This window comes from Pelobates fuscus, chromosome 4, assembly GCF_036172605.1.
Source record: "Pelobates fuscus isolate aPelFus1 chromosome 4, aPelFus1.pri, whole genome shotgun sequence".
Lineage (NCBI taxonomy): Eukaryota > Metazoa > Chordata > Amphibia > Anura > Pelobatidae > Pelobates > Pelobates fuscus.
In genome coordinates, this window is record NC_086320.1 from 39438421 (window position 1) to 39453109 (window position 14689).

Consider the following 14689-nt stretch of genomic DNA (forward strand, 5'->3'; position numbering starts at 1 on the left):
TCCCCCTATCTGTGTGCTTAGTAACCATTTCCTCTGTAAACCCCTCTCATCCTGCTTCCCCCCCTTCCCATTGAGCAAAACTCTCATGTAACAAAATGGAGATTCGCCGTGTTAAAGGAGCTGCTTCCCTTTCTAACCCCTCCCCCGCTTCCTTTGTTCAAGTAACGTCTCTCTCAAGGACTTGCCACGTGTAATAAAATGGTGCTGAAATACAAAGGAATGTCATGTGACGATGCTGGGATCATGCCCAGTGGGGTGGTTTCAGGAAAGCTCCCTTAGACTGTTAACCAATTGTTGAAAGTATATTTTGTGTTATCTGTGACTATGCATATGACGTATTTTTGCTTTATAATGGGGTCCCACCCCTTGGAATAAAGATTCCAGAAGTCTTTCATGAACCAGAACCTTGTCTCTGGTGTGAATTACTTTCTAGGAAAGCGTGCACGCAATTAATTGATCAATTTGGAAAGGAGTAGATAGACAAATGATCCAACACTTGATTGGATCTAAAACAGTCTGACCTAGAAATGTTTTCAGGGATTCATCATTTATAGTCTCTCTAGAGAGAGGCACAATGGATGCGTAGGGCCCGAACAGAATTTGTAGTTTCCCTGCTGGATGAAGAAATTAAAGTGTAGCATAGGAAAATGAAAGTGGGGCATTATAAACTAAATGTACTTTTACTTTGGAAAGATAAATTAAAGTTAGCTTCTCTGCACCTAGTGTTACGGAAAAATCAATAGCATTATTCAGTTGAGATAGTCAATACTATGCACATAGCAAAAGTAGCAGCTTGGTGTGAACTTAGCAAATAACATGGATATTACTGTCCTTTATATGTATATATATATAAATCAAAGGTTTTTTATGAAAATTATTTTAATATACAATATAAAAGTTTTGTTGAACATACGGGTGGTCCCTGAATGGAATGTCCACTTGGTCCTTGCGGCCCAGGTGGCCCCTGAGGTCCCAGTGGTCCCAGTAGCCCTTGAGGTCCTTCTGGTCCCTGTTTTAAATAAAACGCAGATGACAAAACAGAATTATAAACATGTAGATCAATCACAGAATGGCACACACCAGAGCAGTAGCAATGTACACATGTTTAATTTATACACAGAATGAGACTACATGCAGCTTTTCACTATGTATACACAAACATTCCACATTTTTTCATCTATCGTTGAAGAGCCGGTCAAATACCAACACTCCTGGTATTTTAAATTCGCCAAGGAAAGACTTCTCCTCCAATCAGCTCTTAAAGTGGCTCTATATTACTATATTTAGAGGGGCAAGAGGAGTCAGGAGGGCTAGATAGTGATTTTAACACTATAGGTTCAGAAATACATGTTTGTGTTCCTGACTCTACAGTGTTCCTTTAAGTTCCTTTAAGTTTTGTCAAGATTTGTCAAGCGGAGGAACAATATATAACACAAAATAGTCCCTGCTTTGCCATATGTATTTTGTGAGAAAAATATTGGAGATTAAAAAAAGAAGAACAGATTCAGAAAGAGAAGAGAAGAGGTATAAATAGAAGAAAGTTTTGGTTGATAGAGCCACTTTACCCTTCCTCGCTTATTCCTACCTTGTAGACGTCCACTCAGTAATTGCTCTAATTTCCTCTACTTACTCTGCTTCCATTTAATAACTCCCTCGTCCCTTAGACTCTTATTACCATAAATAAAACTTCAACTTTATATATATAACGTTACAAATAATTCTTCATTAGACCAGGCTGATTAGAGCACTAGATACGCATGACATACAGCTGTTGAAAAAGATGGCGACTAGTATAGGTTGAAAAACAAAGCAACACCATGAAAGCTTCCACCACGGTTGTAAATAGAAAACACAGAATTAAAGACTTACGGGAGGTCCAGATTCCCCTTGTGATCCCTTAGAGCCTCGCATTCCTGCACCACCCTAGAAATGAACAAAAAGAAAACCATTAACAATACAAAAAAATATACATATCATTGTACTTGGTTAAATTCCTTGAGATATTTTTAGATACATGTAGTTCCAGCCATGATTCAAAATTCCATAATTATTCCATCTTGATGTGAATGATTGTACAAGCTTTGTATCCTTCTATTGTTTGTGTTATGAGTCTTCTATGTTTTATTATCTATTTCACTCTGCAAAGGGAATGATCCTTTTGGAAAAGTAAAAGTTGGGATTTAGGTTTCAGTAACTGTGTTTAGGGCTAAAACACATGGGCTGATGGTTTTCAGAGTTTATTCAATGCAACTCAAGTCAGATACAGTTCCCCCGAGCCCTGTAGAGGAGAGAAATTGTGGGCACAAGCGAGATCAGATATCTTCTCTTATATTTCTCTTAGTAAGTGTTTGTGATGAAAAGGCACTGATCCTTACTCTTTAGTTGCTGGATCACTTGTGATAAAACTATAACTTCTCGAGATAAAAAATAAACACTCTACTATGCAGAATTTGTGTAACAGCACAATACATTTTACACTATGCACACAATCAAACCCTCCTGATTCTACCAGTTACAGAGGAACAAGACACTTCATACCGGAGGTCCTGGTGGTCCCTGGATCCCTTTACTATCTTGTGAGCATGAGCAGGTACTGGGAAGTGGTGGACAGGTTTCCTCGTTTCTCTAAAAAATAAATAAAAGAAACAAGATACTTAGTTTTTTCTACATACATACAAAATAATGTTAAGACTTAAAAGTACAGGGTAAAACTCATATTCCTTGGTTTTAATTAATATATAGCAGAATGTAGGAGGATATACCATTCTGTAACATAACTAGTTTATTAATAGTATCCCATGAGTGCTTAGTCTTGTTTTGGATACATAATGTTGATAAAGTAAAGCCCTTGTTTTTACCATACATGACCATTAAGTACAATGTATACTGGATTCCTGTGAGCTATGCTTCCAGACAAAACAGCTCACCAGTGGGATTCTGTCATCTTGAAGTTAAAGACAGATGAAGTTCCAGGGTAGGAAGGGTTCCTGCCAGGGAGCAACACCCAGATTTCCAATTACTGTGCCCCTCCCCTTCCCAAAAGAGTGGGATTGAGTGAAAGTGGGGCTGCAGTACTTCACCACTATAACAAGCCAATCCGTACATTTTGAAAAACAAAAAAGTTGGTCACGTTACTTGTACTCACTCAAGTGTTTATGCATCTTCACTCTTAAAGTGAACAACTTTAGCTTAATGAAGCAGTTTTGGTGTATAGAACATGCCCCTGCAGCCTCACTGCTCAATCCTCTGCCATTTAGGAGTTAAATCCCTTTGTTTATGAACCCTAGTCACACCTCCCTGCATGTGACTTGCACAGCCTTCCATAAACACTTCCTGTAAAAAGAGACCTATTTAGGCTTTCTTTATTGCAAGTTCTGTTTAATTAAGATGTTCTTATCCCCTGCTATGTTAATAGCTTGCTAGACCCTGCAAGAGCCTCCTGTATGTGATTAAAGTTCAATTTAGAGATTGAGATACAATTGTTTAAGGTAAATTACATCTGTTTGAAAGTGAAACCAGTTTTTTTTTTCATGCAGGCTCTGTCAATCATAGCCAGGGGAGGTGTGGCTAGGGCTGCATAAACAGAAACAAAGTGATTTAACTCCTAAATGACAGTGAATTGAGCAGTGAAATTGCAGGGGAATGATCTATACACTAAAACTGCTTTATTTAGCTAAAGTAATTTAGGGGACTATAGTGTTCCTTTAAGCAATAATTTAACACAAATACATGTTACTCCTATCCTCCATAAAGCATTGGACTGGACCGTCGCAGAGGGGACCATGCTTCCTCAATGACATTGTAGGAGATGGAGAGGTGAGCAGCCCCAAGGGAGGATCTGCACTGAAAACAGGTAAGTAAATAATTTATTTAATTAATTTCAATGGCAAATCGAGTGGGGGAGTAACCTTAATATAACTAGGGATAGGTGTGTGGAGTATGGATTGTTATTATTTAATGCATACAGTTGTAATCAAAATTATTCAACCCCCATTGAAAATCAGGTTTATTGTCAAAATTTACAGACTCTCAGCTGTTTGCAATGAACAAATCAAACAAAAACAGTGAAATAGCTCAACACAATGAATGCTTCAAGTGGTTTCCCCAAATTCAACTGAAAATGCAACTTGTAATGACTTTGCCAGTCTCAAAATTATTCGACAGCAGAGATAGCACCATAGATTGTAGTGCATAGAATCCAGAATAAGCAGCAGATATGTCCAGATAGAGTTTGTTTGGTGCAGATATCCTTATCCCTGGTAGAACACCAACCCAGGGTAAATGATCACCAAACACTATACTTTTCTTAGGATAAAGAGATATGAAAAAATCACTGTTTGTGAAGCACACCAGTATGTGGAACCAGTTCCACACTTACCTGTTTGTAGTGCAGATCCTCCCTTTTGACTGCTCACCTCTCCATCTCCTACAATATCATTGAGGAAGCATGGCCTCCTCCGCGACGGTCCATATCTCTTTACCAGGGATAAGGATATCTGCACCACACAAACTCTATCTGGACATATCTGCTGCATATTAACTCTATCCTGTTTTATCCTATTACACTCATTATTTTAAAGATACAGTATTTATTTGAGCTATTATCACCAGCTAGCTCCTGGATTCTATGCACCACAGTCTATGGTGCTATCTCTGCTATTGTCTGTATAGGTTTTTGGTGAATTCCTATATTTTCCAGTTTGAGCTGCTTTGGATTAGTCCAACTCCCTCTTCTTTCTGTATATTCCATTCAGGAATATCAGTACTTTTATTTTTTATCAAAATTATTTAACGCCGTCATAGCAAGTATCTCTAGTACTTAGTAGAGCACCCTTTTGCAAACAAGATGCATAGTTAGACACCAGCTACTGGCAGCATTCCTGAGTAATCTTAGCTAATTGCTCATGAGCAATAGCCTCCAGTTCAATACTATTCTTGGGTTTGTTATGGAGTTCAAGTCATGGCCACTGTAGAATTTTCCAACACTTCTTTTGCTGGTGGAATTTGAGGTATGTTTGGGATTGTTGTAGTGCTGGAAGGTCCAATGACGCCCAAGATTCAGCTTCCTCACAGACGGCATGACATTTTCTCCTAGGATATCCTGATACTGTAATTAATCAATCTTGCCTTCCACATGCTGCAGGTTCCCAGTGCTACAGGATGCAAAGCAGCCATTGATAGCTTATTTTTTCTGCCCCATCCAGGTAGTGTAGTAACATTCAGTGCCTTCACTATTTTTTTGTATTCTTTTTGTATCCTGTTTCTTGTTTGTGAAGGGCAATGATCTTTTCTCTTAACTTTGTGGACCATTCTTTTGACTTATTTCTAACATGCATTCAAACGCGACACTCAACAAACCCCTAGCCAGTTACGGTATTTTAAGTGTTCCAGCTAATGAAGCCCTTGATTAGTTTAATCAGGTGTGCTTGAGACAACACCTGTTTTGCATATTTGTGCTGTTGTGAGGGATTCTATTCAGGAGGTTGAATAACTTTGAGGCTGGAGAAGTATTTATAAGGTGTATTTTCATTTGAAGGCACTCATCCAATAAGGTTCATCGGATTCTGGAAGGGATACTGCTTAAGAAAGTTTTTTCTTATCCACATGGGTTTTTACCATGCAAACATTGACATACTTCCATGGTGGGCACAAAAGGCATCTCAGAATCACCAAAACCTGTGACTATGAGCCTATGTTGTGGCTGGATAGTTACACAACTCAAGTGAAAACCCTACCGCTTCAAACAGCCTCAGTGAAGCAGAAGGTTTTAATGTTGTTCCCCAGAAATGGTTTACATGCAATCCAGGAATGCAGATTGGTTTGATTTAATTTGACAAGTAAACTATATTTCACTACCCAAGGCTGTCATACAAATGTGATTAAATCCCTTTAGTTATTTGTAATCTGCCATAGGCCTCAATTTAATATTGTTGGATACGCTTTTCAAATTATTTAATATTTCTTGATAAGCTTTCAAAATAATTGTTTTCAAAACCTTAAAATAGCAAAATACATATATAATATAAAAACATGTATCAATATATTTTTTAAAAATCACAAAAACTAAATATTTTTCACAACATTAAATTGTTTTTAAAAGGTTATGTAGAAATATTAAATAATTTGTAAAACAAATATTAAATCAATATTAAATCAAGGCCCTAGTTATCAAAGGGTTACTAATACTTAACATATTTATTTTAGTATTAAAGTTCTGTCTTTCTACTTTCCCAGGACTCCATCTACTGAACTTTATATAACCAAATAATTCTTTCCACTTTCTGAAATACTGTTAGCAATGTTCCAGACATTTTTTTGTCTGTGCAATATTCCAAGATTTGATGCTTTTGCATGGCACTCCGCAGTGTGACAGTCATAAAAAATATATTTTGTAGTATGACAACCTCACCCGCTTTGCCCTTGAAATCCAGATTCTACAGATAGCTCATTTGCAATTTATTTGCAATAATGCTGAGGCCGATGCAAAGAAGCTCTGAGTGTTATTTAGCTATATTAGCCAATTTGACTCCTTTTGTCATTAAAATGTAAGAAATAATTTAAGTTCTCACCAATGCAGGAAGCTCGCAGCATTTATCTCGACTCGCCCAAGATGTCGTGCAAACAATATCAAACATTTGTAGTTGGAACTAAAGTTAAAACAGAAAGACACGATTTAAGACATACAATGTAAAAGCCATGAATACAATACAATGAAGACATATAGATATTTAATCAGTAAATGTGTATTCTGATTTAGTAGATCCTGTCAATGCCAAATATTTTTATTATTTTCTCTGTGAGGGACATTGGATTGGACCATGAACAGAATAAGCCATGCCTCCTCTATGACATCACGGGAGTCGGAGAGAGGTGAGCACCACCAAGAGAGCCTTGGCACTGGGAAAAGGTAAGTGAATTATTTATTTTATTAACTTTTATGGCAAGTGGGAAGTGGTCCTTGATATAACTAGAGATAGGGGCACTACAGGTTTGTATTAATAACGTTATAGGGTTTCTGTAAGATAGTATTTATATTTAGTATTCGTTTGACACTACCATTGGTGCCATCCATTCTTAGCAGACAAAAACATTTTTCAATGAGTGGGCAGTGCCAATATTACGCAGCAGTCTAGAAAAAAATGGGGGTGAGGGGGAGAACAGACTTCCTCTAGTCATATAATAAAGTCTTTAGAAGCTGTAATTTTGTTGTGCTTGTTGATGGGATGTGGCCATTTCTTGGTTTCTTTTTGACAATCTCTCTTTATTTGTAATAACTTTCATGATAATTGTTACCAAAAAGCAAAACACATACAATGCTCCTTCTGTCCATTCTGCCTCGAATCATCAATTATTTATTTTCTATCCAGTGGGTTGCAGCCACACTTGTTTTAACATATTGTGAATCTTACACGGTTAGAAAGATAGCAGAAAATAATACATGTAAATGTATTGCCCAACAAACAACATGAATTGTAGGAATTTTTTTGAGTGGGTTTTCCAGTGAAAGACATTATTGTACTCAGAATGTCAACTAGCTTCAAGCAATCTCCAGAAAGCTGTCCTAATGAAACCCATGAAAAAGAACTTGTGTTTTATTTCATATTAATACATGCTGCATGGTTAGCTCCTGTAGCCATATCCCTCTAATATAAAATTTATTGTGTTTTTTGTTGCTGGTTAATTGTGCTTCCGCCAGTGTGAATTGATGGGTTCCCTGAGTAGCCTACAGTCTAACTGTCTGGATCTCTGGCAACAGCCTGATGCACTGCTTAGAGGAGGATCAGTGGCAGCAGACTGGTATGCACTGCTTAGAGGAGGATCAGTGGCAGCAGACTGGTATGCACTGCTTAGAGAAGGATCGGCGGCAGCAGACTGGTATGCACTGCTTAGAGGAGGATCAGTGGCAGCAGACTGGTATGCACTGCTTAGAGGAGGATCAGTGGCAGCAGACTGGTATGCACTGCTTAGAGAAGGATCAGTGGCAGCAGACTGGTATGCACTGCTTAGAGGAGGATCAGTGGCAGCAGACTGGTATGCACTGCTTAGAGAAGGATCAGTAGCAGCAGACTGGTATGCACTGCTTAGAGGAGAATCAGTGGCAGCAGACTGGTATGCACTGCTTAGAGAAGGATCAGTGGCAGCAGACTGGTATGCACTGCTTAGAGAAGGATCAGTGGCAGCAGACTGGTATGCACTGCTTAGAGAAGGATCTGTGGCAGCAGACTGGTATGCACTGCTTAGAGAAGGATCAGTAGCAGCAGACTGGTATGCACTGCTTAGAGGAGGATCAGTGGCAGCAGACTGGTATGCACTGCTTAGAGGAGGATCAGTGGCAGCAGACTGGTATGCACTGCTTAGAGAAGGATCAGTAGCAGCAGACTGGTATGCACTGCTTAGAGGAGGATCAGTGGCAGCAGACTGGTTTGCACTGCTTAGAGGAGGATCAGTGGCAGCAGACTGGTATGCACTGCTTAGAGAAGGATCAGTAGCAGCAGACTGGTATGCACTGCTTAGAGGAGGATCAGTGGCAGCAGACTGGTATGCACTGCTTAGAGGAGGATCAGTGGCAGCAGACTGGTATGCACTGCTTAGAGAAGGATCAGTGGCAGCAGACTGGTATGCACTGCTTAGAGAAGGATCAGTAGCAGCAGACTGGTATGCACTGCTTAGAGGAGGATCAGTGGCAGCAGACTGGTATGCACTGCTTAGAGGAGGATCAGTGGCAGCAGACTGGTGTGCACTAGTTAGAGAAGGATCAGTAGCAGCAGACTGGTATGCACTGCTTAGAGGAGGATCAGTTGCAGCAGACTGGTATGCACTGCTTAGAGGAGGATCAGTAGCAGCAGACTGGTATGCTCTGCTTAGAGGAGGATCAGTGGCAGCAGACTGGTATGCACTGCTTAGAGGAGGATCAGTGGCAGCAGACTGGTATGCACTGCTTAGAGAAGGATCAGTGGCAGCAGACTGGTATGCACTGCTTAGAGAAGGATCAGTGGCAGCAGACTGGTATGCACTGCTTAGAGGAGGATCAGTGGCAGCAGACTGGTATGCACTGCTTAGAGGAGGATCAGTGGCAGCAGACTGGTATGCACTGCTTAGAGGAGGATCAGCGGCAGCAGACTGGTATGCACTGCTTAGAGGAGGATCGGTGGCAGCAGACTGGTATGCACTGCTTAGAGGAGGATCAGTGGCAGCAGACTGGTATGCACTGCTTAGAGGAGGATCAGTGGCAGCAGACTGGTATGCACTAGTTAGAGAAGGATCAGTGGCAGCAGACTGGTATGCACTGCTTAGAGGAGGATCAGTAGCAGCAGACTGGTATGCACTGCTTAGAGGAGGATCAGTGGCAGCAGACTGGTATGCACTAGTTAGAGAAGGATCAGTGGCAGCAGTCTGGTATGCACTGCTTAGAGGAGGATCAGTGGCAGCAGACTGGTATGCACTGCTTAGAGGAGGATCAGTGGCAGTAGACTGGTATGCACTGCTTAGAGGAGGATCAGTGGCAGCAGACTGGTATGCACTAGTTAGAGAAGGATCAGTGGCAGCAGATCGGTATGCACTGCTTAGAGGAGGATCAGTGGCAGCAGACTGGTATGTTCTGCTTAGAGGAGGATCAGTGGCAGCAGACTGGTATGCATTAGTTAGAGAAGGATCAGTGGCAGAAGCCTGGTATGCACTGCTTAGAGGAGGATTAGTGGCAGCAGACTGGTATGCACTGCTTAGAGGAGGATCAGTGGCAGCAGACTGGTATTCACTGCTTAGAGGAGGATCAGTGGCAGCAGACTGGTATGCTCTGCTTAGAGGAGGATCAGTGGCAGCAGACTGGTATGCACTGCTTAGAGGAGGATCAGTGGCAGCAGACTGGTATGCACTGCTTAGAGAAGGATCAGTGGCAGCAGACTGGTATGCACTGCTTAGAGAAGGATCAGTGGCAGCAGACTGGTATGCACTGCTTAGAGGAGGATCAGTGGCAGCAGACTGGTATGCACTGCTTAGAGGAGGATCAGTGGCAGCAGACTGGTATGCACTGCTTAGAGGAGGATCAGCGGCAGCAGACTGGTATGCACTGCTTAGAGGAGGATCAGTGGCAGCAGACTGGTATGCACTGCTTAGAGGAGGATCAGTGGCAGCAGACTGGTATGCACTGCTTAGAGGAGGATCAGTGGCAGCAGACTGGTATGCACTAGTTAGAGAAGGATCAGCGGCAGCAGACTGGTATGCACTGCTTAGAGGAGGATCAGTGGCAGCAGACTGGTATGCACTGCTTAGAGGAGGATCAGTGGCAGCAGACTGGTATGCACTGCTTAGAGGAGGATCAGTGGCAGCAGACTGGTATGCACTAGTTAGAGAAGGATCAGTGGCAGCAGACTGGTATGCACTGCTTAGAGGAGGATCAGTAGCAGCAGACTGGTATGCACTACTTAGAGAAGGATCAGTGGCAGCAGCCTGGTATGCACTGCTTAGAAGAGGATCAGTGGTAGCCGTATTTGTTTACTAGTGACTAAATTCACAACGTTGTAATGTGTTTTGCAACATTTTATGCTGCAACATATGAACATGTTATTGTAATCCTGGTCACCGTCACATTAATGTCACTTACTGGGGCTGAGTTATCCTTTGGTCCTCTCGACCTGACCATTCTACCCAGAACTTCCAAGCCGTCAGTTGTAATGTTTCCCGCTGTATTTATTGGCTTCTCTGCAATCTGTTTGCAGTCAATCACTAGTTTTGTGCTGGTTGCTGTTACAACGATGTGAATCTGCAATAAAAAAAATAATGAAGACTAATTGTTTTGGAATAGTTACACAGCTAATTAAAATACATCTAGTGCAGACACGTGTCACCTCTGACTTCGATATGATGGCAGGTTAAGAATTTACAGACAAATAACCCAAAACATCTAACGCACTGAAGTTAGAAGCCCCTAGTAATAAATAATACACATACTATGAATAAAAAGAAAGCCAAGTGTTTGTGGGGATTTGTAGTACAATTGTCTAAAAAGAAAATATCGTGGAGGGATTATATATTGTATATAAACATATACAATAATACAGGAGGGCCTAAAGGTAGACCCCCAGCTGTATTAAACCTACAGCTTCCATGATACTTTGTCATTCTAAAGGCATTCTAAAGACATACAAAGCATCATGGGAGTTTTCGTTTCACAATATCTGGGGTTCTACCTTTTGGGCACACCTTCAATAATACATAAAAAAATCAGATGCTATATACACACACGCATAACATTATCAATAATTGCCACGGGGTTATTCACAAATCGCTGACTTTTCAAATTGCAAAATGTAGTCAAATAGATACATGTTGGAAAAAAACCTGTTCATCATTCCTTCATTTGGTCCAGTTATTTTCTGTATACTTTTACATTGATTATCTGTTTTGTGAATACACCCCTTAAGAGTTTAGATGAGATAAAAAAAACCTCAAAGCCATCATTTTTAACCTTCTATACATCTCAGTTGTTGCCATTTTAAAATAATACCCTATGCTGCCAAGAACAGGGAATTCGATTCTTTAATGACTTCAAGATTGCAGAGATTTGGCCAATATTAAAGGCATTTCTTCATTGTCACATTTCAACCTCTCTCAGAAATTAACGCTTTATTTAGTTTATTTTTACTAAAGGTGTTATCTCCTTTTCTCAAGTCTCAATGGTTGTCGTACAGTCCTGCCAATGAACAGTTTATCAAAGAGCTATATTTGTTGACTTTGCATTTATGTGACATAATTTATGTAGCGCCTGCATTGGTTAATTGAATCTGAGGTGGTTTAACAATCAATATAATTTTGGAATCCATGAAGAGACAGTTTATTTTTGGCTGAAATGTCACATTTTTTAAGAAAGACCAAAAGAAGAATTCTTGGCTGCTGTGAAATTTAGAAAAACGTATTGGATGAAAACTAACCTTGTGAAAGCTTCCATAAAATATTTTCCTAATTTCGGGCCCATCAAAAGTGATTGTTTGAAATTGTGCGTTAAGGTCGTAGTTAAAGTAAGTTAGAGTTTTTCCACTATCTGTACAAAGATATTGTTAAAGGTAAATACAAATAATAAGAATAAGCAATCGCATATGATTCATTTAAAACCTTATCAAAACACATACAACAAAATATGAGTGAGAAAGTCAATAAAAAATAAATGATTAATTTAACAATCACATTTCTTAAAATAAATAGATATTCATGAAATAAATTGATTAAAAAATAGCTACAGATATATTATTGCATAATTTCTTAATGAAGTTATGTTTAATTTTTACAGAATAAACGAGACAGAGCAGATGTTATGGGTAAGGAATTTTTCCGTGACAACAGGTATTTTTTCCAGTAAAATTAATTAGAATGTGACACAAAATCTAATTTTTTTTGTCTGCAAAATGAGTTCAGGCCGTGTGGTTTCTGGAATTTAAGATATTTTACAACAAACCGTTTTCGTAGGTATTTACAAAAAATTTCCAACTCGGCAATTGTTCAAAGTTCATTATTTTGACTTTGAATTTGGGATTCTTGTGTTGATTCTCCACGTTGTCCAGTTAGTGAACTCCGCAGTGGGTAATAATAGCAAGGGATTGATTAGCTGAGCATTGGCAGACTAGAAGTTGCAATGTTTATCTATATAAGCAGATTGCAGGAAAACAGTAGAGTTAAGATTTGATCAGAAGAGTCAGTTAGGAATCTAAGTAAATGTGGTGAGATGTTAATAATTATCTACAGTATAGCGTGGTAGCACAACCAAACGTTTGTTTCTAATATCAAATACAAAATACGTACTATCAAGTATAACGCCAACCAATGGTTCGTAATCCTTGTTTAGGATTTCCCACAGAGCAAACGGTTCTTTTGGTGTGTCAGGAAGTATTCGAAATAGGAAGGAAATTGTGTAGTCCGAAGGTAGTCCCTCTGGATGAACGAATCTGTGACAGCGGAAGATCCAGTTTTATAAGAGAGTTTTAACAAACGCGGGGTGAGGGGAGGACTGTCAAATGGAAATGGCATCAATTTATCCTTAGTCTGATCTAATTTGGAAAGTTTTGACTGCCTGTTTTTTTTGTTTTTTTGTTTTTTTTCCCCATTGGATTTTTCAGTCCCAAATTTGGTCAGTAGGAATCTGCTATATCACTGGGCCATCTGGCTAGGAAAACCACCAGAGATTATTGATTCAGTTACACGTTTTATAAGTTGACTTTGTATAGTACATACTAATACATTGTTAAACATAAAATAGGATATACATACACAGAATAATGGTTTCACATACGATAGATGAAAAATTAGACATTAACAAACAGTAACAAACTGCTGCTACATTGTGTTTGTTGTACAATTATATATATGTTAACACTGAGAACCAACAGTAGTTAGTGCTGTAACTGTGGTACCAGTGTAAACCTCTGTAAATGATCACATTGAAATAATAATAGTATCTCATCTAAAATCATACTTCAAATACAGCAACATATATAATTTCTAGTTAAACAATTATTGTTGTTACATTTGCATCTATCTTGGCTTCATCAAGTTATTTTCAACAAATCTGATATGTTTTTTTTTTTGTTTGGTGAACTTGTCGTAAGAGAAATCTGTAATGTTAATGGGGATCAGACAACGTCTATGGTCCCCATTAAATCTCCATTTAGAAATGTCACTCCATCTGAATTCCAATTACAAAATATTGTATCCATGCTACTTACCCTTATGCTTTCTTATTCTCCCTCCATGCTAAGCTCCTAAATATTCCATTCTCCCATATACAGCCTTCTCAAATTACCCTCCATCATTGCCATTTTACCATTCCCGTGTACCTGGCCATATACAAGTAATAGTGATGTTTTCCTTTCTCAGACACAATATTGTCATCCTACCCTCCCTCCCTGAAGGCTGATGCTCTTATCCAATACTCCTGTTAAAGGACCACTCTAGTGCCAGGAAAACATACTCGTTTTCCTGGCACTAGAGTGCCCTGAGGGTGCCCCCACCCTCAGGGACCCCCTCCCGCCGGGCTCTGGAAAGGGGAAAGTGTTTAAAACTTACCTTTTTCCAGCGGTGGGCGGAGAGCTCTCCTCCTCCGATCCTCCTCTTCTCCTCCCCGTCGGCTGAATGCGCACGCGCGGCACGAGCTGCGCGCGCATTCAGCCGGTCACATAGGAAAGCATTCATAATGCTTTCCTATGGACGCTTGCGTGCTCTCACTGTGAAAATCACAGTGAGAATCACGCAAGCGCCTCTAGCGGCTGTCAGTGAGACAGCCACTAGAGGAAATAGGGGAAGGCTTAACCCATTCACAAACATAGCAGTTTCTCTGAAACTGCTATGTTTATGAAAAAATGGGTTAACCCTAGAAGGACCTGGCACCCAGACCACTTCATTAAGCTGAAGTGGTCTGGGTGCCTAGAGTGGTCCTTTAAGCCAGCTTCCTGCATGGTCAGAGCCCTTATATTTCTCTTCCTCCATGTCAGATTCCTTTTATCTTGACCCTTTATGCGTGGTCATTCCATTATCCTCCATTCTTTTTACACTATGGCCCTTATCTCTGTCTCAATGTCAGTACATTATCCTCCCTATCTAGATAAGATCTCATTGGAGGCTTAGTATTGGTGCAATGTGTTTTTTACTATATGATATCAGGACATCGCCACAACATTAGGTGATATGAGACACCAGCCTCTTG

At 39.9% G+C, this 14689-nt stretch overlaps 1 protein-coding gene across 2 annotated transcripts in view; it reads right to left on the reverse strand.

The window, feature by feature from the left end:
• Positions 1 to 14689, reverse strand: part of COL14A1 (collagen type XIV alpha 1 chain) — a 135995-nt gene that overhangs the window by 33036 nt on the left and 88270 nt on the right. For both annotated transcript variants that reach the window (XM_063451104.1, XM_063451103.1), the window contains 7 exons: positions 12793 to 12935; positions 11928 to 12037; positions 10601 to 10759; positions 6570 to 6647; positions 2539 to 2625; positions 1870 to 1923; positions 914 to 1009 (listed from right to left, as the gene is read on the reverse strand). In XM_063451104.1, the coding sequence (XP_063307174.1) occupies positions 914 to 1009; positions 1870 to 1923; positions 2539 to 2625; positions 6570 to 6647; positions 10601 to 10759; positions 11928 to 12037; positions 12793 to 12935 (727 nt within the window). The remainder of the gene's footprint in view (positions 1 to 913; positions 1010 to 1869; positions 1924 to 2538; positions 2626 to 6569; positions 6648 to 10600; positions 10760 to 11927; positions 12038 to 12792; positions 12936 to 14689) is intronic.